Source organism: Aedes albopictus, chromosome 2 (genome assembly GCF_035046485.1).
Source record: "Aedes albopictus strain Foshan chromosome 2, AalbF5, whole genome shotgun sequence".
NCBI classification, from domain to species: Eukaryota; Metazoa; Arthropoda; class Insecta; order Diptera; family Culicidae; genus Aedes; species Aedes albopictus.
In genome coordinates this window covers 139,538,321-139,562,726 of record NC_085137.1, presented here as the reverse complement: position 1 = coordinate 139,562,726, position 24,406 = coordinate 139,538,321, and the positions used below count along the sequence as shown (strand labels likewise).

The 24,406-nt window shown below is 38.0% G+C and overlaps 2 protein-coding genes across 2 annotated transcripts in view; one reads left to right on the top strand and one right to left on the bottom strand.

Annotated features, from left to right (window-relative positions):
- LOC109410252 (cyclic nucleotide-gated cation channel subunit A) overlaps positions 1-24,406 on the top strand; it is a 321,275-nt gene that overhangs the window by 60,019 nt on the left and 236,850 nt on the right. The window lies entirely within an intron of this gene.
- On the bottom strand, positions 9,690-19,182 carry LOC109410259 (ovochymase). Its single transcript, XM_019683795.3, has 4 exons — positions 18,938-19,182; positions 18,724-18,847; positions 18,248-18,656; positions 9,690-10,144 (listed from the first exon to the last, which is right to left on the bottom strand). Exons 1-4 carry the CDS (start codon positions 18,987-18,989, stop codon positions 9,725-9,727), a joined length of 1,005 nt encoding a protein of 334 aa, XP_019539340.2. The 5' UTR covers positions 18,990-19,182; the 3' UTR covers positions 9,690-9,724.

Below are 24,406 nucleotides of genomic sequence, written 5' to 3'. Positions count from 1 at the left end.
AACTGTCAAAGTTGCTGAGATCGCATGTTGATGTTGTCGTTTGCCAAGCACTCGGCTGTGCGGATCTCGGTGAAAATTTGAGAATATGCTAAGATCCCGGCACCAAATTTTTCCTGTAAAACAAACATAACGGTTGAGATTACGGTAAAACATTACCGAAGTCGGTGATTTTTCCTAAGTGTGCACTGAGAGTAATATTTGTCGCGGTTCTATATAAGGTGTCAAATAATTTCAGTTTTCCAAAAACTTTACCCTTCGATTTGTTTTAATATTTTTCTGTAGAAAGCTGACCTCCAGGCTCAAAATTTGACCAGCTATCACAAAGTCTTACATAATGTTGAATAGGATGCTAAAGTGGAAGCCATATGCGTACATGCTTCCATTTAACCGCGTGTAAAGTGTGCGTATATCGCCTCCACTTTTGCATCCTATTCGACATCATATGCAATAGTGTGTTGACTGGGTGCCAAGTAGATCAGAATGGTCAAATACTTCTAACTTTTTTTTCTCATTTTTTTTTTATTTGTCATTGATTTCCAAAACAAACAAGAGGAAACAATTTTTGATATTTTTATATCAAAAATAGTTTCTACATATAGTTTCCAACGAAAAACAAAGCATAAGTTGTTTCCTATATTTAATCATACATAAGTTTCGAATTTAAAACATCAAAAAAAAATGTATGAAACCTTGTGATTTTTTTACTATTTTGATGGAGACTTTGTCGAAAATGATCCATTGGTGCATTCAGAAACATTATCCCCTAGTTCGGAGAGTTAGGCGTCATCATCAAGCTTCAAGCAACGAAATTAAGGTTTTGTGATTTTTTTTCGGGCCGAGGAAGGGAACGGGTAAATATTTGTCTTCCCCTGTTGAGACAACGAGAAAATGATGACTCGGATGGCGATGACCTCAATGCTAGGCCTAAGACGTTGGCATGACGTCGGGAACGTCGATGATTTGGAGGATAAATTTTCGCCAGACTTAGCTTTATTTTAGATGACGCCGATGACGATGGCAATTTTGAAGGCGCGGTCTAAAGGCAAACGACTTTTTGCAAATATTTGTGGATTATTTTTCGGTGAGACTTCGGGCACGTGTTTAGTAATAAGAAGATTCACAAGTTGCCACCTTGTTTGAAGAAAATCCTGTTAGTTCAGCTGCACAATGACCCTCAACTTCCATTGCGTTGACTATCATCAGAACCAAACGCTCTCTATTTCGGAAACTTGAACTCCAATCGGTCAAGGAAGCGCCACCCCGAGTCATCAAGCCATCTCAGCCATCAGAAATCCTTAAACCCAAGTGTAAATATTTGAGGCCACTCAACCCGAAAGTTGCTGGCCTCCATCGAATTGTCACCTGCGGTTCCCGGTCAATTCTTGGTTGACCGACGAAGCAATACAGCCGTGTTCCTGCTACCAGATGGACTCCGTCCACCACTCAACAAAACGGTGTTGGTCGTAATATCAGTAGCACTATAAGTGAGTACACAACAGCAGCAACAACAACAACGGGCGGGAGTCATGTAACAACAAACAAAACTTCCGACTTCCATCCATTCTGCTCGGAACTGGGTGCTATATCTATAACTAGTGGATTGTGGACGAGGGTTATGCCATTGCCAACACGAGTCATTCGCCATTAAACGACGACGGGGTAGGCAAGATGTCCTCATGACCAGACACCGCACTTATACTAAACATTATGCTTGTTGTTGTGAAGACCTTGGGCCTTGGCATAGTGACGAGTCATAAAATTCTTAATGTGTCTTGTGCTTTCCAATACCGATTGTAAGGCAGAAAGAAACGAGGATGAAACAGCAGTTTACACTGGAGTATACTCATGTAAAACTTAATGATATGATATTTATATCGTTGTCAACCACAGTTGAACTTTAAATCATCGTTGCTTACTTAATCCTTGTGCTCTTAGCCACTAAATTTTTCAAACGAATCAGTATTGAAAGATATTTTCTGTTTGGACTAGTGTTTTCTATCCATTTATTGTATATACCTACAACAATCCTCCTACGAATGCGATTCACATCTAACTTGAAATACTCCATCGCCAAAGTGTATTGCAACAACGAGGACGGCTGCCAATAGCAATAACCATAATCAATACCGGCGACAAAGTTTTCATCTGCACTGGAAAGCAATAACTTTTGATTTACCTTTCTACCACCAATTTTCTCACAAATTTCCGCGGCCAATCTTTGCTTCCTGATGATTTGCAAAGCTTGGAACTATGCCAACAGTAGCAATCGAATCGAATCCAATCCAATCTGTGGCTAAAACTGCCAGGTTCTATGAATGTGTGGAGCTTGCCATGAATGGAAATTATGAATGGCAATTGGGACGAACATTTCCATCAATAGAAACGGTAGGAAATTGGTTTTTATTACTTTGGAACATGGTATTCATCAGTCAAATCAGAACGCAAGTAGCTTTTGCAAACATACAATGGAGATTACAGCTAGATATATGTACAGTATGGGACAAGCATCAAATTCTCGCTCCAGCCGACTTTTTTTTATTCCATTTAGGTCCCATATGAACTGTGCAAAATTTCAGTGCAATCGGTGAAACTATAATTTAGCGCAAGCGGTTCAAAGTTTTCATAGGATTTACTATGGGAAAAGTTATACTTTCAGATAAAAAATCCCAGAGGTCTCCCCTTGCCTCCTTTATTCAAATCGATCAATGCTTCTTGTAGAAAAATCATTTATGAAACTTTCCTTCGAAGACCGCAAAACAATTGGATGCTTGTGGAAAAAGTTATTGATTTATTACCGATTAGTGATCCAACGAACGGCTTTTTGCTTTGTTTTATTAGCAGCACTGTAGCTGCTGCCTTGGTTGCTTCTGTTTCTGGGGGTGGTGATGCCTCCCGCCACCTCATGTGACAACGGCAGCAGCAGTGCTGCTGATAAAACAAAACAAAAAGCCGTTCGTTGGATCACTAATCGGTAATAAATCAATAACTTTTTCCACAAGCATCCAATCGTTTTGCGGTCTTCGAAGGAAAGTTTCATAAATGATTTTTCTACCAGAAGCATTGATCAATTTGAATTAAGGAGGCAAGGGGAGACCTCTGGGATTTTTTGTTTGAAACTGTAACTTTTCCCATAGTAAATCCTATGAAAACTTTGAACCGCTTGCGCTAAATTATAGTTTCACCTATTGCTCTGAAATTTTGTACAGTTCATATGGGACCTAAATGGGATCTAAAAAGTCGACTGGAGCGAGGATTCATTTTTTCCATACAAGCGTGTCCCATACTAATGTACAGCGCATCAAACAATTGCACAGCGCAACATATTTTTTTTGTCTCAAGGGCAAGCTTATGTGTCTCTGACAGATTTTGGGCCGCTGAATCCGAATCCGGGCTCATATTTGCTCCAGCACGTCACAATTTTGAGCTATACCTTAATTTATAGGGCAGAATATGCGATGTTGGGCTTTTTTGATTGCAAGCCATTAAGCATGGAAATTTGTTTTTCAAGCAATCAAAGAGTAAATTGGCCAATTAACATCTAAATTAACGACTCATGCAAAAAAAAACGTTTTTCCAACTCATATTTGATAGATTTAAGCGTTTTACGTTAGCAAGTAAACTTGCATGCAACTTTTGGAGAATGACTTGTATGGGAAATATCATACCTAACATAAATCGCTTAAAACTATCAAATTCGAATTTGTAAAATTATATATTTTGCATGAGTCTTCAATTTAGATGTTAATTAACCAATTTACCCTTTGATTGCTTAAAAAACATATTTTCATGCTTAATGGCTTGCAATCAAAAAAGTCCAACATCGCATATTTTGCCCTATAAATTGAGGTATAGCTCAAAATTGTGACGTGCTGGAGAAAATCTGAGCCCTGATTCGGATTCAGCGACCCGAAATCTGTCAGAGACACATAAGTTTGCTCTTGACACAGATCAACAGTTAATTTTTGTTTTGCTGTGTTGTACAATATTTTTTTTCGTCAAAATAATTTTTCATTAAAATGTTCATAACATTTTAACGCTGAAATTTTGAACAATTACAAACCATATATCAAAGCTCCTTTGGTGAAATTTTAAGCGAGATTGAATAAGTCTTCTGGAAGTGATAGAACCTTTAGTAGAGCTTGGTGGTTTATTAAACAAAAGTTCAATACTCTATATCTCAAAGAATATTGGATGAAATATTTTCAAATTTCTTGAGGGAACACTTAACACATGAACATTTAATACCCCAAGTAACAATTCCATAGCTGATTGGTTTTGTTTGATTTTCATTAGGGTTTTATTACAGCAATGATTAAAACTCATAGTTTTATGACAACTTTTATGAAAACCATTGATGAAATGTCTATTGTATACTTGAAGATATTCATAAAGCCAGATTTCAAGAGTAAACAAAACTCTCCGATGTGTAAACCTTCTGGCTTTCATTATTACCACAACAAAACTGTTCAAACTCTCAGCAGATGGCGATCCGTTCGATTAGTAACGACATCTGTTGGTGGAAAAGCATAAGCTACGACACTGCTAGGTTTATTGCGGTCATAAAAGTAAACTTGCTTTTGTTTTATATTTGCTAATTATGGTCGTCGCCATATTGAAGAATTAGCTGACGTGAATAGAAAATAGTTTATTTTGCTCAAATATGCAATGAATTAATAGTTTACCGCCATCGCCATAACATACTCACATAAATAAACTCTCTCAGCTAAGTTTTCTTGTGATTCGAGACAGTTTTACTAAATTAACAAATTGATTTATTTCATTCCAAGATGATAATGTTCACCATTTTCGAAGCGCATTCATTTTATGTTTCTGCAACCCCAATATTCACGGTAAAATTTAATGCGCATAAGCTTACCAACACAATAACTACTAAAATATTACTTTGAAATGATCGCTTTCTACTTACGAATGATGTATCCTCCTGAACTTTACGTGCCATCGAAGAAGCTTCTCTGCATTTTGAGCTGTCATAGTTTTTGTTAAAAAAAAACAACAACAACATCATAACCTCTTTTCAAGAATGGAAAATTTTTCAACTAGGTTTTAAAACAGTTTTATTGGTACTCTTAATACGGTTTGCAAAATCTCTCCGAGAGTGGTCCACTTAGCTGGAAGATGCTCTTAAAGAGGTTATCAAGAGGTTATGATTTATAAATCAGTTTTTTGGCAAGTTTTAGAAAATTGGTCATGAAGATCTCTTATAGAGCCGAACAAAACTCAAAATGTTACTTGGGACGCAATCTTGTTAGGGTTAATTTGTTTACTACAAAATATTAAAAATCTGCTTATGTATTTGACGATGTTTATGAATTTATCATATTTTGCATATATAGTATGCCAAACTTCATTGACTGTCAAACGATAAACTGCAACGATCGACGCGCCACCATCTTTCAAATAGTGGTGGGTGTAGGTACCTTTTTCGCGGTGTTGTTCACGGTGAAGCAACACCGCGAAAAGGGTACCTGTGCTCTCCAACATTCAAAAAATGGTGGCGCGTCGATCGTTCTACGCTAGCGATTTTGCGGTGGGGTGATGACGTTTGGAGGCGAATTCACTACGTTGACAAGTAATGCGAATTTCATTATTCACCTATTGGAAGGAGATTCTCTTTAACCCGCGGGTTTCGCGTAAGTGTCTCTGCTTTCGGGTCCACCACACCCCCTTTTGGCCCTTCATACAGCGGTATGTTGAATTCAAGGTGGTAATGAAATTTGATCTTTACTGTTAAGTTAAGTAAAACAAGCAAGGATGGTGGTTACCTATATACATACATACATACATAATATGTATTACATATGTACATAGTAAGCCAAACGTTTTCCACAAATAAAAGAGCATTAATTAAACGAACAATGCATAGGGCCTACTCTGCATATGTATGTTGTTTAGTAGGTCATGTATATATATATATATATTACATTAAGAGAGTTTTAAGAAGTTGAACACACTTGGCACTTTTATTGATCAAAATATGATAAATTTCTAAATTAGGCTGATACAAATTTCATTTTGACTTTTTGTCTCCCCCCCTCCAAAGTTTTTGGCTGGATTTTGCATTTTGAGGGGGCAGATAAAAAATATTGCTCAAAATTTCGGGTCTTGCTCAAAATTCTTTAATAAATCCGATGAGTTTCTAATATTTTTCAAATTAAATGCTTTATTATTTTTATCCACCGCCCCCCCCCCCCCCCCCCCCCTCGACCTGTCAAAGAGTGGTGGGACAAAAAGTAAAATAGTTATATGTAATGGCATTATAATCATATAACCTCAAACGAAGCTGCATATGAAAGCTTAAGATATAAGCTGTAACACGAAAAAGAAATTAAAAAGTTTCATAAAGTACATATTGAGTTTTACTAAAAGTTCTATAACTTTCTAAAAATTTATTCCGTCTCGCTCAGAATTTTACCAATTAGGCTTCAATATTCTGTTAACATTTCAGCGTTTTTTATTGACATATAGGGACAAACCGTTAAATACTTTACTATTCGGTAGAATGTCAATAACAGTTAAGGGCCACAGACAAACCAACGTTACCCTCAGAACAAATTTGACTCTTTTCTTCTTCCTTATCTTTGCATAACGTCCTCACTTGGACAAAGCCAGCCTACTTTTCAGCAAGTGTTCTGTGAGTGCTTCCGCAGTTGTTGCTACATACATACATTTATTGCCCAACATCACATTTAAGACAAGACATAATCAACAATAAGGACTGTTCAATTTATAAAACGGACAACTTGCTTGTACGATATCTTTTTAATTTTTCAATAAAATCATTATCAGTTTTTTTGCATATCTTTCTATAGCTATTCTCAAATGTAGGAAAAATATAACATTAAGCAAAATGTTCTTAATTGTGTAACTGAAGCGGTTTTCGTAAAACATCAATAAAAACCCATTTCTCAAAATTCAACATAACTTTCCACATACTTAACATGCACATTTTCATGAAGTTTTTAATGAATTGGAAGCTTATACTATTCTACTAAAGGTAAAGCTCAATAGTTGATCAGTAATAATGCACCAAGCAATCTCCAGCTTGATTTAGTGAGTTGCCTTGTTTTCACAGAAATTATTAAAAAATGTTCATTGAAGTCCTGTGTTGCAATAGCATCACGGATTCGACTAAAAATTTGTCCAGAGTAGTAGAATATTGCTTTCTGAATGATACAGAAGAAAAATTTACTTTTAATTGCATTTTTCATCAAAAATTTAATCCATAAAGATGGTCATATTCAAAAATTTCATACTTTTTGCTCCATTGATGCAGATTTTCGACTCTAGCGAATCTTGTTATTATATATTTTTAACAAAGTTGGTCCTATGTTATTGTACACCTTATTTAATAATAATCGGATGCAAAGTTTTTATTTCCAACATCATTGATATGCAAAATTTGCATTAGGTGGCATTGTTATTTGGAAGAACCTTCAAAGAACGAAACTGTTTTGATAACTGTGTCTGTAATGGCGCACAGTAATCAAACCAGCAATGCTATTAAGAAGCAGTTTTCTGCATTTGAAACCACATTATTCCCACTTTCGAATGGATGCATAAAAATATTGATTATTTAATATTTGCATGCCCTTTTTACTTTACAATTGAATTTCATTCAAAAAATCGAATCTCACTTGAGATTTTAATATCTCAACACTTAATTTTTCAATTGAGTTTAAATTTTGCCAGAATGTTTATTACTCATGCTACTGCAGCATGGTACATACTTTTTTGTTATTAAAAACGATATACCATATGTGAACAGTAATTTTATATATATTTTCAATTTTCAGCAATCGAAAATTTCACCTCATTTAACACATGTCCGATTTTCTATAAAATAAAACTATTTTTATTCGATTCAAAAATGATTACTATAATGAAAGATTATGTACTGAACAGCGAAACAACGGTGGTTAAATTTAAACTACGCGTCTTTTTTTATAGCCCTGGAAAGTTGTCCGTTTTATAAATTGAACAGTCCTTAGTACGCCACAATACTCGGTTGGGGCAGATCACCCCTTCCTTTTGCCGCTTTGAAGTTGATGAACAGGAGATGCGTTGGGACCTGGTATTCACGGCATTTCTGGAGGATTTGCCGTACGGTATAGATCTACTTGATAACTTCCCACGAACTCATTCGTTTTAGGTGACAGATGACGGAAGATAATCTGGGATAGCACTTTGTAGGCAGCATTCAAAATAGTGATCGCCCTGAAGTTCTCACATTCCAAATGGTCGCCTTTCTTGTGAATGGGGCAGATCACCCCTTCCTTCCACTCCTCCGGTAGCTGTTCGGTTTCCCAGATCCTGACTATCAGCCGATGCAGACAGGTGGCCAACTTTTCTGGGCCCATCTTAATGAGTTCAGCTGCGATACCATCCTTACCAGCTGCTTTGTTGGTTTTGAGCTAGTGAATGGCATCCTTAACTTCCCTTAGCGTGGGAGTTGGTTCATTTCCGTCCTCCGCTGCACTGGCGTCGTCGTTTCCTTCGTTGCCGTGGGCTCCCCTGCCTACGTTCTCCACGCCGTTCAGGTGCTGATCGAAATGCTGCTTCCACCTTTCGATCACCTCACGTCCGTCCGTCAAGATGCCCCTGTCCTTATCCCTGTATATTTCGGCTCGCGGCACGAGGCCGTTGCGGGATGCGTTGAGCCTCTACCGTGTTTCTTAGGAACGGCACAGCAGTTCCATTTCTTCGCACTCCGCATCTTCCAGGTGGCGCTTTTTCTCCCGAAAGAGGCGGGTCTGCTGTTTCCGCTTCTGTTTGTAACGTTCCACGTTCTGTCGGGTCCCTTGCTGCAGCATTATCGTCCGCGCTGCGTTCGTCTCCTCCAAAACCGTTCTGCACTCTTCGTCGAACCACTCGTTCCGTCGATTCCGTTCCACGTACCCGATGATGCTCTCGGCTGCGTCGTTGATGGCTGCTTTCACTGTACTCCATCAGTCCTCTAGAGGGGCCTCATCGAGCTCGCTCTCGTTGTGAGCCGCTCCTTCTGGAGAACAGACGCTCAGGTTTGCAGAAGCAATCTCCCCCCCCCCTCCCCTTTCAGCCTACGACCAAAGTTCATACCGGCGTTGGTTACCCGATCTTGCCTAAGGTTGCTCGTAGTTTCCAGCCGGTACCACGTGGAGGTAGGGATAGGAGTTACTGGGCAGAGGCTAGTGGATCACAATGGGATCTGAATTGCGGAGCATACCCAGCCTTTACCGTGCCATCTCAGTAATACTACGTCAATAATTAGTTATATCGTGTGAAAGGTACGAAATTACTTTATGCCCATGGAAGTCACGGAAACTTCCTTCACGAAAAGTTCCAGGACCGATTAAGAATCGAGCCCAGGCAGTCTTTATATGGCCTTGCTGAATATCCTTGCGTTTACCACTCAGGCTATATGGGCCCTGTAAAAGTATATCTAGGCTTAAAAAGGAGTAACGGAATTGAACATTCCCATAATTTACTGGGGAAAAGAAAAGAGCCTGGATGCAAGCTTTGTCTCAGTTGGAATGTATCGCCATAAGGAGGAAGTAAAATGACAGACAATAAATAAAACTTTATGTGAAATCTACAAATAATGCTATAACTTTTAAATCAATTGCTTCCAAGAAACCGCAAATGGAACATGTGATATATCGAATGGCAAACCACAGATTTCTTGACTAGAACATAACTTTATTATCATCATAACGGTTGACTCACGTCATCGCGTCGCCAAACCGTTCAGCACTAGAACCCATGCCAGAACAAAACCGCTTCCGCTCGACCACCTCCTCCGTTCAGACCTATTGCGTCGCTGCGACTGTCTAAGCTTCGACGACGACCTTCGCCTCCCGCCGACTGGTTTGCGCTTTCTTTTCACCGACAAATGCGAACTGATCCACTGATTGGCAAAGGCAACATCCGAGAAAACATCGGGAAGACCGGATTTGTTTCCCCAGCCTGCTGCAGCCGATGCCGATGCGGTTGGCTCGATTCCACCGCCACTTATGCTGCCTATGGCGCTACCGCATTGCCCTGCTGTTGCAGTTTGAGTTTGCCATTCGATGTGAGACACTATTGCAACCAGTTTGCCTTCGCATACTAGCGGACTGCCCAGCATGATGTTGGTGTGTTGTTGTTGCTGTTGGTTGAAAGGTTAGATTCGATCGTGAAGTGCAACGTACGCGATAGATGCGGTGCAGTGGGTTTCAATCTGCATTCGAAAGTGATTCATATTATAACATAACATAACATAACACAATATGCGGCAACGTTTCAAGTCGGTCTCTTATGAACTGCAAATATTGTGAATTTATTGGAAGACTCAAGAAATCTTGTATGGAATACTATGAAGCATGTAAAAGATGAACCAGCCTAGGGCTGAAAATCTCTATAATAAAGTAATAATAATAAATAATATGAAGCATGTATTCAAACCCAAGGCCAAGGTAGTGCAGGAAAACCAAGACGGTAGATTAATCCTGAGTTTTCTGCAACAGTCTACAATTCAAAAATTTGGTCCATAACACTCGTACCCAGAATATGTTCTACAAATGGGTTTCTGAATTTTGAAATATTTCGTGATTTTATTATTTAATCCAAAAGAGCACCTTTTTTATAAAAAAATGCAAGAAAAAAAAAACCGGACCCACATTTTTATGTTACAAGAAGAAAAAATAAAAGAAATCTTAAAGAACTCGTATTTAACATGATCTTGGGAAAACTTAATGCTCTACAAGTTTATTCGAAAATCTTTCAAATTCATAAAAAAGATCAAAATAAAAAAAAAAACGATAGCATCCGTAAAGTTAAAAAAGATGAAAATTCGATAAAAATTGAGAAAGTTATGACACTTAAGGGTGAACGGGACGATCGAGGAAATACCCGCCATTGCTCTGTTGCTACTAAGATGGTAATCTCAGAATCTACTTCATGTTTTGGAACAAAAGCTAATCATTGTGTATGCTCACTTGCAGTGCATATGCCGATTGTTGTTCAGCCTCTTCTGTGTGATAGAAATCGAGATTACCATCTTCAAAATTGCGGGGCAAATTGTTAGAAAGAGAGGGATGATAGGAAAAATAACACAGCGTCCCGTATCATCTTTTTGTTACTCGAAAAATCAACTTTGAGGCGATTGCGCCACTTCCAAATCTAAATATATTTGGCTCAAATTTCGAAATTTCTTGTTTTATGTGATTTGAATCTAGAATACCATACGAATTCCAAATTTCAACATTTTTTGAAAAATAAGCCGCACCCTAGTATTCAGGCATCCTTGCTCAATAGACTGAGAAACCCGTACGTTTTTTTTATCTGTATTAACGAGATGTTTAGTCCTAGGCTAGTTCATCTCGGGACCCACGCTTTACTTCCCTTCCGAAGGAAGAACTCACATTTTTGCAAGATTTCGGGAGTGGGATTCGATCCCAGGGCCTCGGCGTGATAGTCAAGTGTTCTAACCATCACACCAGGTCCGCTCCGCATCCGTACGCATTTGGTTGCCACTACATTTTATGGATAAATCGCTCCCATTGGCACTCCAAGAGAGTTTTATGATGGTTTTGTTACTGCAACGCCCTCCATTGTGATATACCATAACTATTGATTTAAAAGGAGCTTGTCCTCTGCGGTTTGTGAGGACCGCAAGAGGTACTCCTAAATGGAATTCTGATATGGTCAAGTTCAAAATATCTTCGGATAAACCAATCTTTCGTTTAATTACGAATCTCTAGCATCCACTCCGAGTATTGATACTATGGAATCGATTTAGTGAGCACTTAAAAGCTCTGCTTCCTTCAAATCCGCAGGAGCAAATGGGGTTTCTTCTAGTTTTCTCCAAAGGGATTTAAGTACTTCAAGCATGTTTAAAATAACTACTCTACGGCTTCCATGGAAGGAAATAAAAAGGTGTACTCGCCTTCAGCGTTTTTACGGGTGACCTTCCCAGGATCCGTCCTCCCGGAATTTGTTGTAATCGATAATGCTTTCTACCCAGTCCGTCTTTTTAAACCGAAGGTATTTAGTTGTACCAAATGCAAGCAGTTTGGTCACAATACTAGCTTTTGCGACAACAAGCCCCATTGTGGTATCACACGCTAAATGTGAAATATATATGATTTTTGTCATGACAGTGTGACACTCATTGTCTATATTCTAGCACTACACAATAAAAATGAATGTATTTGATTTTTAACATGTGATAATGTAAACCTATAAAGTTGGTATCAATAAACTGCGCACCCAATGATCATAAGACAAAATGGCTAAAATAGAGAGCCATGTTGTTTCACATACTAGATGAAATTAGCACTGTAATTCGCCCGCTACCATGTCTGAATCAGTTGTCTCAGTTGAAAATCCCTATCAAGAGCTGTCTTCCGATGATCAGGACGATAGCGAAATTGATGAGGGTGGAACTCTTTCGGAAGGTACACGCACCTGGAAAAACGAAGTCATCATCTTCCCCGGGATTGCGCCGAAAGGTTTTTTTTTAAGTCTTCCCTTAAAAGTTGGCCATATGCAAAAGGAAGCGGGGTAAATTTAAAAACTCCGAAGAATCAGGTTCCTTTAGCTTCGGATCCATATTGCAGCAAGGACCTGCCACCCCCGCCTCCGCCTGTTGAATACACTTCGAAAATAAACATTCGTCAAAGCAGCAAGAAAAATACTATAAAAGTTCCTCGCATTTCAAACAAACCTCCTAGACAAAAGCGAGGAATGTTTACTTTTATGGGTCTCGTGGATCGCTTATATGCCCTCAGTCTTCCCGAAACACATTCTTGATATTTTTGTTCCAACAGTTGAAGAATATCTTCGGAATTTGACACAAGCATGACCCCTGTTTGCTTCGATTATATTTTTCGATGAATATTTCACAGTTTCGCCATTTTGAAAATTCCTCATTTATTAAATTTTCAAACCGTCATAACTTTTGAACCAATCGACCGATTTGCTATCTGTTTTTGTCGAACGAAAAGATTATTAGTTCTAGATTTTAGAAAAAATGTCGCAAAAAGAAATAGTTAACCTAAAAATAACGGTCGAAATAGCAGTTTTTATGATTTTCACAACGTTGTACCACAACGACTATATTTTTTTTATTTTTTCAACGAAAGTCTAACTATTTTTACAGAAAAATTAGAAATGTTGAAGTACATTGTTTTTTTTTTATTTTTTTTTAATTTCAAGTTTTGTGCCATATGGAATGACCATGCGTCTCCATCACTTTAAAAAAAGCCGTTTATTATAAGGAGTGTATCGGAAATTAACTATAAACGTTCAAAATACTCTATCTCGAAGCACGATTGGTCCTTTTATTCCGGTTCTTCTATGAAATCTTCACAATATAGTTAAGTTTAAGACAGCTTGAAGAAATTTGGAAAATGTTTAGTATTATTGAAAATATGGTTCTGTGAGTGCACCACACAAAATAACAATTTATACAAAATCCATTTTTTTAACGTTAATTTGTAGCGGAAAAAAATGTGCAGGAAAAATTGTGGAAAATAATGATTAGGTATTACAGTTGTGTACACATAACATATCACTCAATACCGACTTTTAAAATTCTTATTTTGGATAGAAAAAAACCTCTAACATTTAGAAAATGGTCTATCCCAAAAAACACCTACTTTTTGGTCGAACTTTGACGCTCTGTTTTAAATAGTTTTAGAGGTTATATAATTCCGTTCTCTGGTAAAACTATCTCTTTCATAAATTTAAATACATGCCTAATTAAATGTATTTTTTATTTGCGTAATTGTTCTTTGAAAACGCATAGAAAGCGATCCTCAAAAAATGGCCATTTTTTTCAAAAAGAAAATCGCGTTAAGTACTGTTCCTTTGAATTCCACTAAGAATTTGCATCCTTTGACAGATACGTATTTCGACCTCAACTGTAAGGTCGTCTTCAGTGTCTTGTACTTGACTCGTCTTGTCGAGTCAAGTACAAGACACTGAAGACGACCTTACAGTTGAGGTCGAAATACATATCTGTCGAAGGATGCAAATTCTTAGTGGAATCAAAAGGAACAGTACTTAACGCGATTTTCTTTTTATTTACAGATATTCCCCTAACAAGCCCAGGTTAATCATCATCATTTTTTTCATGTTCAAGAATTGCGCTAAACTGCGGAGGAAATTGTTCTTAATAAAAATAATTTTCCTATATCATGAGCATTCTGGAAAAGAATATATTTTCGCAAAAATAAGAGAGAAAAAAAGATTTTTTTCTCAAAGTTTTCGCAATTTCAAATTTTTAGGAGGTGCACAAAATTTTAAAAACATATGTGCAATCTTTGAGATAAAAGACCATATTTCTTTTGAAAATTAGATCTGCCATTCTTTATTTAAAAGATTTATATAGTATGTACAAAAATAAAATTGTGTTTATTTCGAATGGATTATTTTTTAGGAAGTTGTGAACGTTTATAGCTAATTTCCGATACAGTCCTTATTTATTATTTCCTAGCTGCCCGGCAAACGTCGTACTGCCTGCCTATAGGTATAAGGTGTTTTTTTGACATCCAGCTCCATAGAAAAGTGCCGCCCAAGCCGGGATTTCTTATTTTCCCGTTTTATTGTCTTTCCGGACTCTTTTTTCAATTATTTTTTTCACACGAACACGTCGGAGCCCTGTACGAATGCAACAGCGAAAGAATTAAGTGTATCCGTTTGCCACGATCTCGAGCCTATTCGTGACATACAAACACTATTCCATTTTTATTTATATAGATTTATTTTTATTGTATACAGCCATGGGCTACTGGGTGAACTTCAGGAAGTAAAAAATAACAGTGACTTTGCCTGCAGAGTGATTATCCTCCATGAATTCCTTCAGATGTTGCTTCTGAATTCCTCCATAAATTCCTTCTGATTTTCCTACGGAAGTTTCTTCTCAGATTTCTCGTAGAGTTCTTTCTGAGATTCATTGTGGAACTCCTTTTGGAATTCTTCCAGGAGTGCCTCCAGAGATTGATCCAAGAGTTCTTTCTAATATTTCTCCAGAGGTTCCTTCCAGGAACCCCCAAGAATTCATACTGAAATTACTCCAACAGTTTTTTTCCTGGTGTTCATCCAGGAATTAATTCTGGGAATCCTCAAGAAGTTCCTTCTCGGATTCGTCAAGAAGTTCCTTCTGGAAATTCTTCAAAAGTTTCTTCTGTGATTTTTAAGGAGTTTCTTGGAGTCTTTCCTGGATTGCTCCAGAAGCTTCTTCGAAGATTCCCTCAGGAGTTTCTTTACGGATACCTCCTGGAGATCCCTCTGGGATTTTCCCAAAATTTCCCTTCCGGAATTAATCTTCCTTCTTTTTTGAATTTTTCTAGAGTCTTCTGGGATTTTTTTTTTGAAAAATGATGAAAAATGGTTGAGTTGATGCAAAAGTTAATGATTCACGAAATCCAGCGCATAAACAAAATCTAATTTTAATTGGAAAATATCGAGTCAAAAATGGCATTATTTTCGTGTTTTGTAATGCAATAAAATGCTTCTCGAACCCCCTTAAAACCAGCTGCAACCCCCATGTTATTCACTTGAGAGTCTACAAAGCCCACGAAAAGCCTTGAAACACATTGCAATGGCTTGTAACGCATTGAAACGCCTTGAAACGCGTCTGAAACCCCCGTGAAGCTGATTTGTAAACTTGTGTAGCTCCCCAAGCTCCCTGAAACGCATTGTAACGCCCCCTCTCTCAATCGCCTCTCAATCAACCTCCATCCCTTCAAATCCCTTTGGCACTCGCCCTCCTTAAATTTCTTTGCAACCTTGAACTCCATTTAGGTAGTAAAATAAATCTATTTAGTTATCGAATCCATTTGCATAAAAATTCTGTATAGGCAGTCCCGACTGGAGGTTGCAGAGTAAATAAGATGAAAATACTATTTGATTGTGAATGATCACTTTGTTCATTAATTAATAATTAATAATATACTTCCAATATACGGTAACACATAATCTATACAAACAATACATATGTACTAGGGTTTTTTTTTTACAGATTCATGCTATCGATTTGATGATAATTATATTATATTATCAGGTTCAATTATTGTATGTATATTATTACTTATGTATATTAAATGATATTTTAATTATAAAATTATTATAACATTTTTACGTGTCCCTTTTATTGCCTTTATTGCTTTATTAAAAGGCTTACCATGATAGGAATAATAAGAAAAAAAGTTTATTTCTATATCATTCTATCTAACATATATAAACTATTTCTATTTTAATTGAATTGCGAGGCAAATGTGAGAGAAGCTTTAGATGAACTTCAAATCGAATTTTGGGAAGAGTTGATGGTATAATGTCTGAAGATCCTCCAAGTGTAACACGCGGATGAATTTCTGGTGTAACTCTTAGCAGAGGAATTCACATTGAAACTCTAATGGAACATATGAGGTAAACTTAAATGTACATATGGTGTGGGATCATTTGGGTAGAGGATCCTATTTTGGCACTTTCCACTATAACTGATTCAATTTCAATTGTTTGTTTCTCGTTGAGATACGCAACGCACAGTATCTAGCCAAACACAAAAAAAATCAATTGGAATAAAATGGACTGGGTTGTAGTGGGAAACATCCACAATAATGGTCCCAAAACATTTTGCGGTCAAAGATATCCATGTAGATTAGGTGGAATCTTGAACCACGACAACTTAGTTTTCTAGACAGGATACGTTGACCCACCACGCCACAGAAAAGGTAATGATTCTGCGGAGTCGGAAGCCAACCTGAATTCCTGCTTTTCTGTATAACTTTTTCATCACCGAGTAGTGTGCGGTAGTTCGGCAGCAGCAAAGTTTCGCGCGCTGGCTTTGCTAGATTTTTGCGATTTTTTTCTTCTCTGCGGGGCTCCGACGACGGGACGCCAAGCAGTCAGTAGTGTGCGGTAGTTCGGCAGCAGCAAAGCTTCGTGCACTGGCTTTGCTAGATTTTTGCGATTTTTTTTTCTTTCCTCTCTGCGGGGCTCCGACGACGGGACGAGTGTGCGGTGGGCGCCCCGTGGTTCGAGTCGATTCCGAATTTTTCGCTTCCCATCGGCGCTAGTTTCCAATACACTTCTAGTTGATAATAAATATTATCTTTCATTTTTTGCATTTACACAAAAGAGTGAAAAATATTAGTTCGGGTTCGCCGGTCGAGAAAAAATCCGGGCGCCGACAAGTGAGTCGCGTTCAGTGTATTTCTGTGTGGAATAGACTAAAGGTTTCTGCTCCCTAGTGGAGTGGAGACGCGCGATAGAATTTTCTTTTTGCCTAGTTCTTGCGTCGAAAAGTGGTCGGTTGTTAACGGCGGTTTGTGTATATTGATCCATTGTCAAATCATATCACCAACCATAGGTGACTCCCGGACTGACAATGTACCTTACCCTACTAACAAAAAAATCCTTCCTGAGACAAACGTGGAGATGCAGCGGGTCGCGGTCTTTATAACAACGTTTGTCTTACTAACATTCCCTTCCATCCTCGATGACCGTAAGGACGTGGCCGGCGCCGTTGTTGACCTTATTGAAGTTGAGAGCTCTTGAACTGTGCACATTGAGAATAGTAAGCTAGTCCCAAGCCCTATTCATTGGTTCCTTGTGCAATTTCGATTGCTCTGGTCAATCACGGAGTAGCAACTACGAATTGTGCGGTCATCTATGCTCATGCTCATGCTCATGTATAACTTTTTCATCACCTTTTAATCTTGGCTAGGGCAATACAGTGACTGTCCTAACCAGCAAAGGAATATCATGTGCACAACTTGTCCTAACTACTCTACCCACTCCTCAGAGTCCTCCGGTGAACACAAGGATGGATGCTTATTGGTGAGCTTGTTCTATATTATTTTTAATCAACAGTACAACATGAAGGAACAAAAATGAGTATCATTCGTTCTTTCGTTACGTGTACACTTTTCTTGTGTGGCATGGGTAGTGTGACAGAACTAATCGCGTATGTGTCGGCATGGTTCCTTTTGTTATCATGTATGCGATAAATAACATAACCAATCACCATTGCGAGATGAACCAGCCGAGGGCTGAAAATCTCGATAATAAAGAAAATAATAATAATAATAACCAATCACCATACTCAGGGTTGCTGATACCTTGGCTGCACTGCGTCAAATCTTATTTCAGCAAACAAAGTTATTTTAAAATTTCCGTGGCAATTCCCAGTAACTTTAATTCAACCCACAAGATTAAGAACCACTGCTCTGCAACAAGCTTGGAAACAGATTTGTTTACTCACATCATTACACGTGTGATTTCTGCTAGTGCCGTTCTGGTTCAGATACACGTTTCCGGTTGAGATTTTCGCGCACAGAGCGTCATCTGTAAAGATAAACGGTTTCGGATAGTTTGAAATACATCGTTCTCTGGACCATAGCTTGGCCTTGATATCCGAAAAGCTCTGCAGTAAGCTCGGGATTGTGCACTTGGTCCCTTCTTCCATTCCGTAGCCTGGCTTCACCAGAGGAATGGAATCAATTGTCAGCGTGTACTTCAAGGTAGTCGACAATTTCAACAACCCCACGGCACGTCTGGAGGACTCCGGATTGAATTTCGGATGGATATGTGTTGATTTTACTCCAACCAGGAAACCTTCCTTCGAATAGGTAGCTCCCAATCTGACGGTTATGTAGGATGCGGTTTTGTTCCTTGAAACGAAATTATCGTTGAAATTAAACGAGGTAATTCGATTGCTCGTACGGCCATCAATCTCACATTACACATCTGGCAGCTGTTAGTATCCAAGTCGTTTCCACGATCGAACCAGCACAGAACACAGTCCCCTTGTACTCAATTGCAGCTTTGTACGGGGCGATGCGACCTCCCAGCGCGTCAACACCTAATTAAGATTTGCATTTTTCAAATCCTTATCTCCACGCATTGAACGTACATCCACACACACACATGCACACAAACGCATCTTACCTACCCCCATCAAGAGCACCGATAAAAAGCACCATCAAACATGTTCGAAATTCCATCCGAAATGCGATAACGATTACACCAGGGTTTCTGTCATGAATGAAAAACTGTAGCACAGCATCAACTACCGACACCAGTTCAGCGCAAACTAGTTTGCCAGTTGAGGAGTTTTGCCGTTAGAAGTGCGAGTGCAGTCGACTTTACTAGATAGATGCACGCGAGATGCAATGTTTCGTTAGATCTCCGGCTAACTGGTACCTACCTACTCTCGCCACCTCACACTCGGCGTCAGTCATTTGCGCTACACTTCCTAAGCGTTGTAGACTAACTCGTTGATACCCCGACCTACCATAACCATAACGGGAGAGAGTACCGCGCCGTGCGTTATCATATCGCACTTAATATTTAGCCAACCTAGAGTGTGTACACAGTGTGTAGTTAGTTGGGGAAGCTGCGAAGCTATTGGAATTCTCATTTTCAATTGAGTTTCAATCTAGAACTGCAGTGTGAGTTGTGCGGACAATGGTGAATGATGGTGCGTTACTCGATGGCTGTAGCTAACAGAGTAGAACGGACTAGTTTACGACCTGTCGTCATTTGTTGGCAATGAGAGACGGCTTGTCGGCTGTAAATGAATATGAGATATTGCCAGCAGATTGATGGGCAGAAGTGACACACAGTGTTTATGGAAAAATGTCAGTGTAAGGTAGGGAATATGGTTAATAATGTAACGTTTTTTTACATTTATTTACAAATCAAAAACGTTACAAAGCGTACAAAAATTAAAAAAAAGAAACTTATTCCCAGAATACAAATGCATATTTTCCAAATACTTTCTTAAAAAAACAATCTTTGATTCCACCTTTGGTTCCTCAACATGTTCTGGAACACAAACAAAGAGGGATTTTTGTAGTGTTTCATATTATACATAATTGCCTCTACTACTATCCATAAGGCAGCTTTCATGTCTTCTCTACTATCTCTGATGTATGCTGCTACTATTTCAGTACAACTATTGATGTTTATGTGTATTCTGTTTCTTATCAAATCTTCAACCCATTTCCACACTTTTCCGGAATATTTACAATCTTTAATTCTATGGAAATTGGTGTCGAATTTGTTGCATATAACACATCGGTTATCTGATTGACCTCTTATTTTATATTTACAGAATTTTTCATTATTAGAGAAAATATCATTTAAAACGATATATAGCATTGACTTTGCCTCTGAACTAAAATAGTTACTACTATAGTTCTCCCAAACAGTAACCCAGTCATAATTTGGAAATTTAATCTGAATTTTTGGAACGTGATCTTATCAAGCTAATAGGGAATCGTAAATTAAGGAAACGGTATTCAAATAATCCATTTTTTTTTGTCTTTATTAAAGAGATTTTCAGCCCTAGGCTGGTTCATCTCTAAATAATCCATTGTTTTATACTGCATGGCAAAGCCGGTCCATTCGCTTGTGTTCTGCAACAGTTTGTGAACGTGAAGACAACTTAGGAAGAAATGATCTTTTTCTCTAATGGTATTATTTGCACCATATAAAATTTGTTCGACAAATAGGGCTTTCAATTTTAATTCCACATTAACCAAAGCCATACCACCCTTTTCACGCTTTAAAAACAATTGTCTGGCATCCACTTTGAATATATGTGAACCCCAAAAATAACGAGTAACTAGTTTATGCACTTCTTTCTATCTGGTTTTTGTCAGGCGGTAAAATCTGTCCCACGTACCAGAGTTTACTCAAAATGTACGTATTTATAATCCAAGTTTTCTGTACAAGGTTCATATTTCTTACCCCTAGAGATCCCAAGGTACATTTGCAGCTATTTATTAGTCGATTGTAATTGATTTCTGTTTGCTCTTTCCAATTTTGTGTAAAAATAACTCCCAAAATTTTTAATCGTTTTTCTTCCTTTATCCTTTGCGGACCTAAACGAATATTGTTGATTCTCAAAAAGGCTGATTTATATTGATTTAATCTAATTCCGAATGATTTTTCATAATTATCGGCAATTCTCAGTACATTGTCAAATTCAAAATTGGATCGAATAATAATTGTAACATCATCTGCGTAAGCGATAATTTTAATAAATTTTTCGTCAATAAAAATACCTGTAATAGATTGGTAAAATTGTCTGATAAAGGGCACTAAATAAAGGACAAATAAGATCATTGACAGAGGGCAGCCTTGTCGAACAGGTTTTTCAATTTTGAATTTATTCGTCAAGTGACCATTGAACAACACACTTGAGTTGGCATTACCGTACAATTTTTTTTAACAATTAATCAAACGGGGTGGGAAGTTGCATGTCTCCAAAATTTGCCACAATCTACTATGGTCAACATTGTCAAAAGCCTTTTCCATATCTAAACTAAAAATAGCCAATTTGAACCTTTTAGTTACATTTCCCTTCGCAATTAACGTTCTCAACTGGTCAAGGTTTTCTATACAGGATTTGCTGGCAACACAGATCGAAAGAAACCTGTAAAATTATGACGGATCGAATGTAACAAAAGGACCCCGTCATAAATGATGGAAATTTTTGTGCGTTCTTAAAATTACATTGCAGATATCTGTTAGAAAATGTAAAGAAAATTTGAGCTCCGAGCGCGAATTGAACTCAGATCCTTGGGGTGTGGAGTAGCACGCCCGAGCTCTCTCGGCTAACTCAGCTTGTTGAATAACAGACAGTCAAAGTTAAACTGCTTCTACCATAATGCACGCATTCGCAACATGCTCCGGCTGCTGCAGAGAGTACTGAGAGAGATAACGGGGAAACCGCCACAGCTGCGAGCAGCCGTTCGTTTAGCTGATGACGGAGAGTGGCTGGCATGATTTATAGCAGATGCATGTAAAATTAAAGCGGATATGCTTTAAAATCTGTAAACAAGCCGTCTGACCAGCAGCGGGCTGCTCGGCTGACGTTAAATGTTGTTGATTTACATTTTTCTGCCGCAAATTACAGTTGGTCTTCAATTTACGTGCTGTTTAACTTTCATATTTTTTTGCTGTGAATGCATGCTGTTTGTCCTTCATCAACTACTTTTCCTAAAACCTGCTGAATACGACTAGCAATAATTTTTGTAAAAATTTTGTAATCGCAATTGAGAAGGCTAATAGGTCGAAAGCCTGAGATGTTTTTGGAACAACCCGATTTTGGTATTAATGTTATGTATCCTTCACCAGAATTCAGAAGGAGGAATAACATTGCCATGCAGTAATCCATTGAATAACTTTAACATGTCATTTTTTAGCAAATCGAAATGTTTCGCGTAGAACTCATAATTAATACCATCCGGGCCTGGTGTTTTTTTCTTCGTCCAGCTGAACACTACTTGTTTCAATTCATCTTCGTCAATATCGCGTATCAGATTTACAGAATCCTGGTCGTCTAGCTTCTTGGTAACATAGGCGAGTGTATCACAATGGTCTGCAGTAATGTTTCGTTTAGAAAAGTTGTTTGAGAAATGTTCAAAAATATATCGTTTCAATATATCAGTACCACTAATTACAGTATTTTCTTCGCGTAACTCTACAAACGTTCTGCTTTTTGAAATTCTATGGTGAGCTATAATTTGATAAATGTTGATTTTTTCCTCATTTAGAATACCATTCGCAGAAATTTTTTCCTCCATACATTTCAGTTTTTCATTCTCAATTTTGAATATTAAAGCTTTAGTGAAGTTCATTGCCATGCTAACGTCTTGATCCATATTCTGCAAATTCGAAAGTTCAATCAATGTTCTATACAGTACAGATTTCCTTTCAGATAAATTCCGTTTGAATTCTATACTTTTTTTTCTTGTAAAACTGCTTAACTTTTGTTTTAAAGTGGCCTGTCCACCAATAGTAGAAATTGTTTTGATAAGCTAATCTCTGTTGTAATGATTCATATTCGAAGCAGAACTCATTTTCAATAAAATCATCATTTATGAAAGCTGTGTTGATTTTCCAATAACCCTTGCCATAGTGATGGCCTAAATCATCCTTACTGACTTGAATCTTTATCGAAATTGCTCTATGATCTGAGAAAGGTACGCTTGTTGTTTCAAAGGAAAGTACTGATTTGAGATGACTTGAAGAACTGTAAAATCTATCGATTCGCGAAGCAGATGTTCCCCTGAAGAAGGAAAACTGAGCAGATTGCCCTTTGACTGTTTTTTCAACATCTTTTAAATCTAAATTTGTTACTAGTGTTTTCAAACTTTGACAGTAGTTTTTGGACAAACCCTTGGTACCAATTGCGTCTAAAATACAATTGAAGTCACCTCCAACGATATGATGGTGAACACCGACCTTATTGAAATGAATAGCAATATCTTCCGAAAATAGCAAATCTCTCTCCTTCTTATATTGATGCCCTGCGTGACCGTATACGTTGATGTAATTTATGCTATTGATTTTAACTGAAATTAACCTTCCACTAGGGTCACAGATCACATCACTGTAGTCCAATCCTCTCCGTATTAAAAGAGCGGTTCCTTGACTATTCCCGATGTTGACAATCGCTACGTGTGAATAAATAAAAAAAAATCGAAAGGCTACCTCCTGACAGAATATTATATCCGCGCTACTGTTAACAACGAAATCCTTGAACAAAGAAAGCTTCACCCTTGTCTGAATCGCATTAAGATTAATACTTGCAACCTTTGCACTGTAGAACATGACTATTTTGAGTTTGAGCTCCGATTACCCTTCGCTGATGCAGACCTACTCTTCTTCCTGGTTTGATTCAATGTATTGTTACCAGAAGCATGAGCTGGTGGCTCCTTATCATTATCGTTACCTCGCCTCTTCTGCATGCTCCTACCGTGTCGTGTTTGTGTTCTGAATTCGTCACTTGCAACTTCGATTGTTCGAAGTGGCGATACGTCCAACTCTTTCATTCTCTCAGCGATGCTCGTCGAACAGCCAGGAGACTCATCTAATTCCATTTGTTTTTCCAAGGCCGGAATTTCATCTGACTGGTTTACCTGTTGATCTGCCGGGTCCGAATTCACGGGCTCCGGCGTAATACCCTTAATAACATCCGCAAACGATGAACCGTTTGTAGCAACACTTTCCTTTTGCTGCCTCCCAATTCTATCTTGAACCGAGAAACGCTTTGGACACTCAGCCTTAACGTGCCCTTCCTCCTTACAAACAAAACACCTATTCCGTAGTCCTTCGTAAAAAATGCGACACTTGAAGTGCCCGCCCAAGTAACCATGACGCTGCATATAGAGCATTAATTTCGCTTTATAGTGTATTATATGACATGCGATATAAAGTTGTTTTGTCGTATAGGCACTATTAAAGTAGGTTTAAAGTCGAAAGTGGCGCTACTATTGTTGATTTAAAGCAAGCTTTACTGTGGTGATTGCTAAAGCATATAAAAAGTTTGTAGCATATAGCTAATGCAATCAAATCGTATGGAATGCTTACTTAATGCATCATGTCAAAAAAGAAAAAATGTATGTTT

Bases quoted from the DNA above. Each gene is read 5' to 3' on its own strand.
- LOC109410259 (XM_019683795.3), bottom strand. From the start codon at position 18,989: ATGGAATTTCGAACATGTTTGATGGTGCTTTTTATCGGTGCTCTTGAT. The intron at 18,848-18,937 runs GTAGGTAAGATG...AATCTTAATTAG, and splicing joins TATCGGTGCTCTTGATGGGG to GTGTTGACGCGCTGGGAGGT. The intron at 18,657-18,723 runs GTGAGATTGATG...TTTCGTTTCAAG, and splicing joins ACAGCTGCCAGATGTGTAAT to GAACAAAACCGCATCCTACA.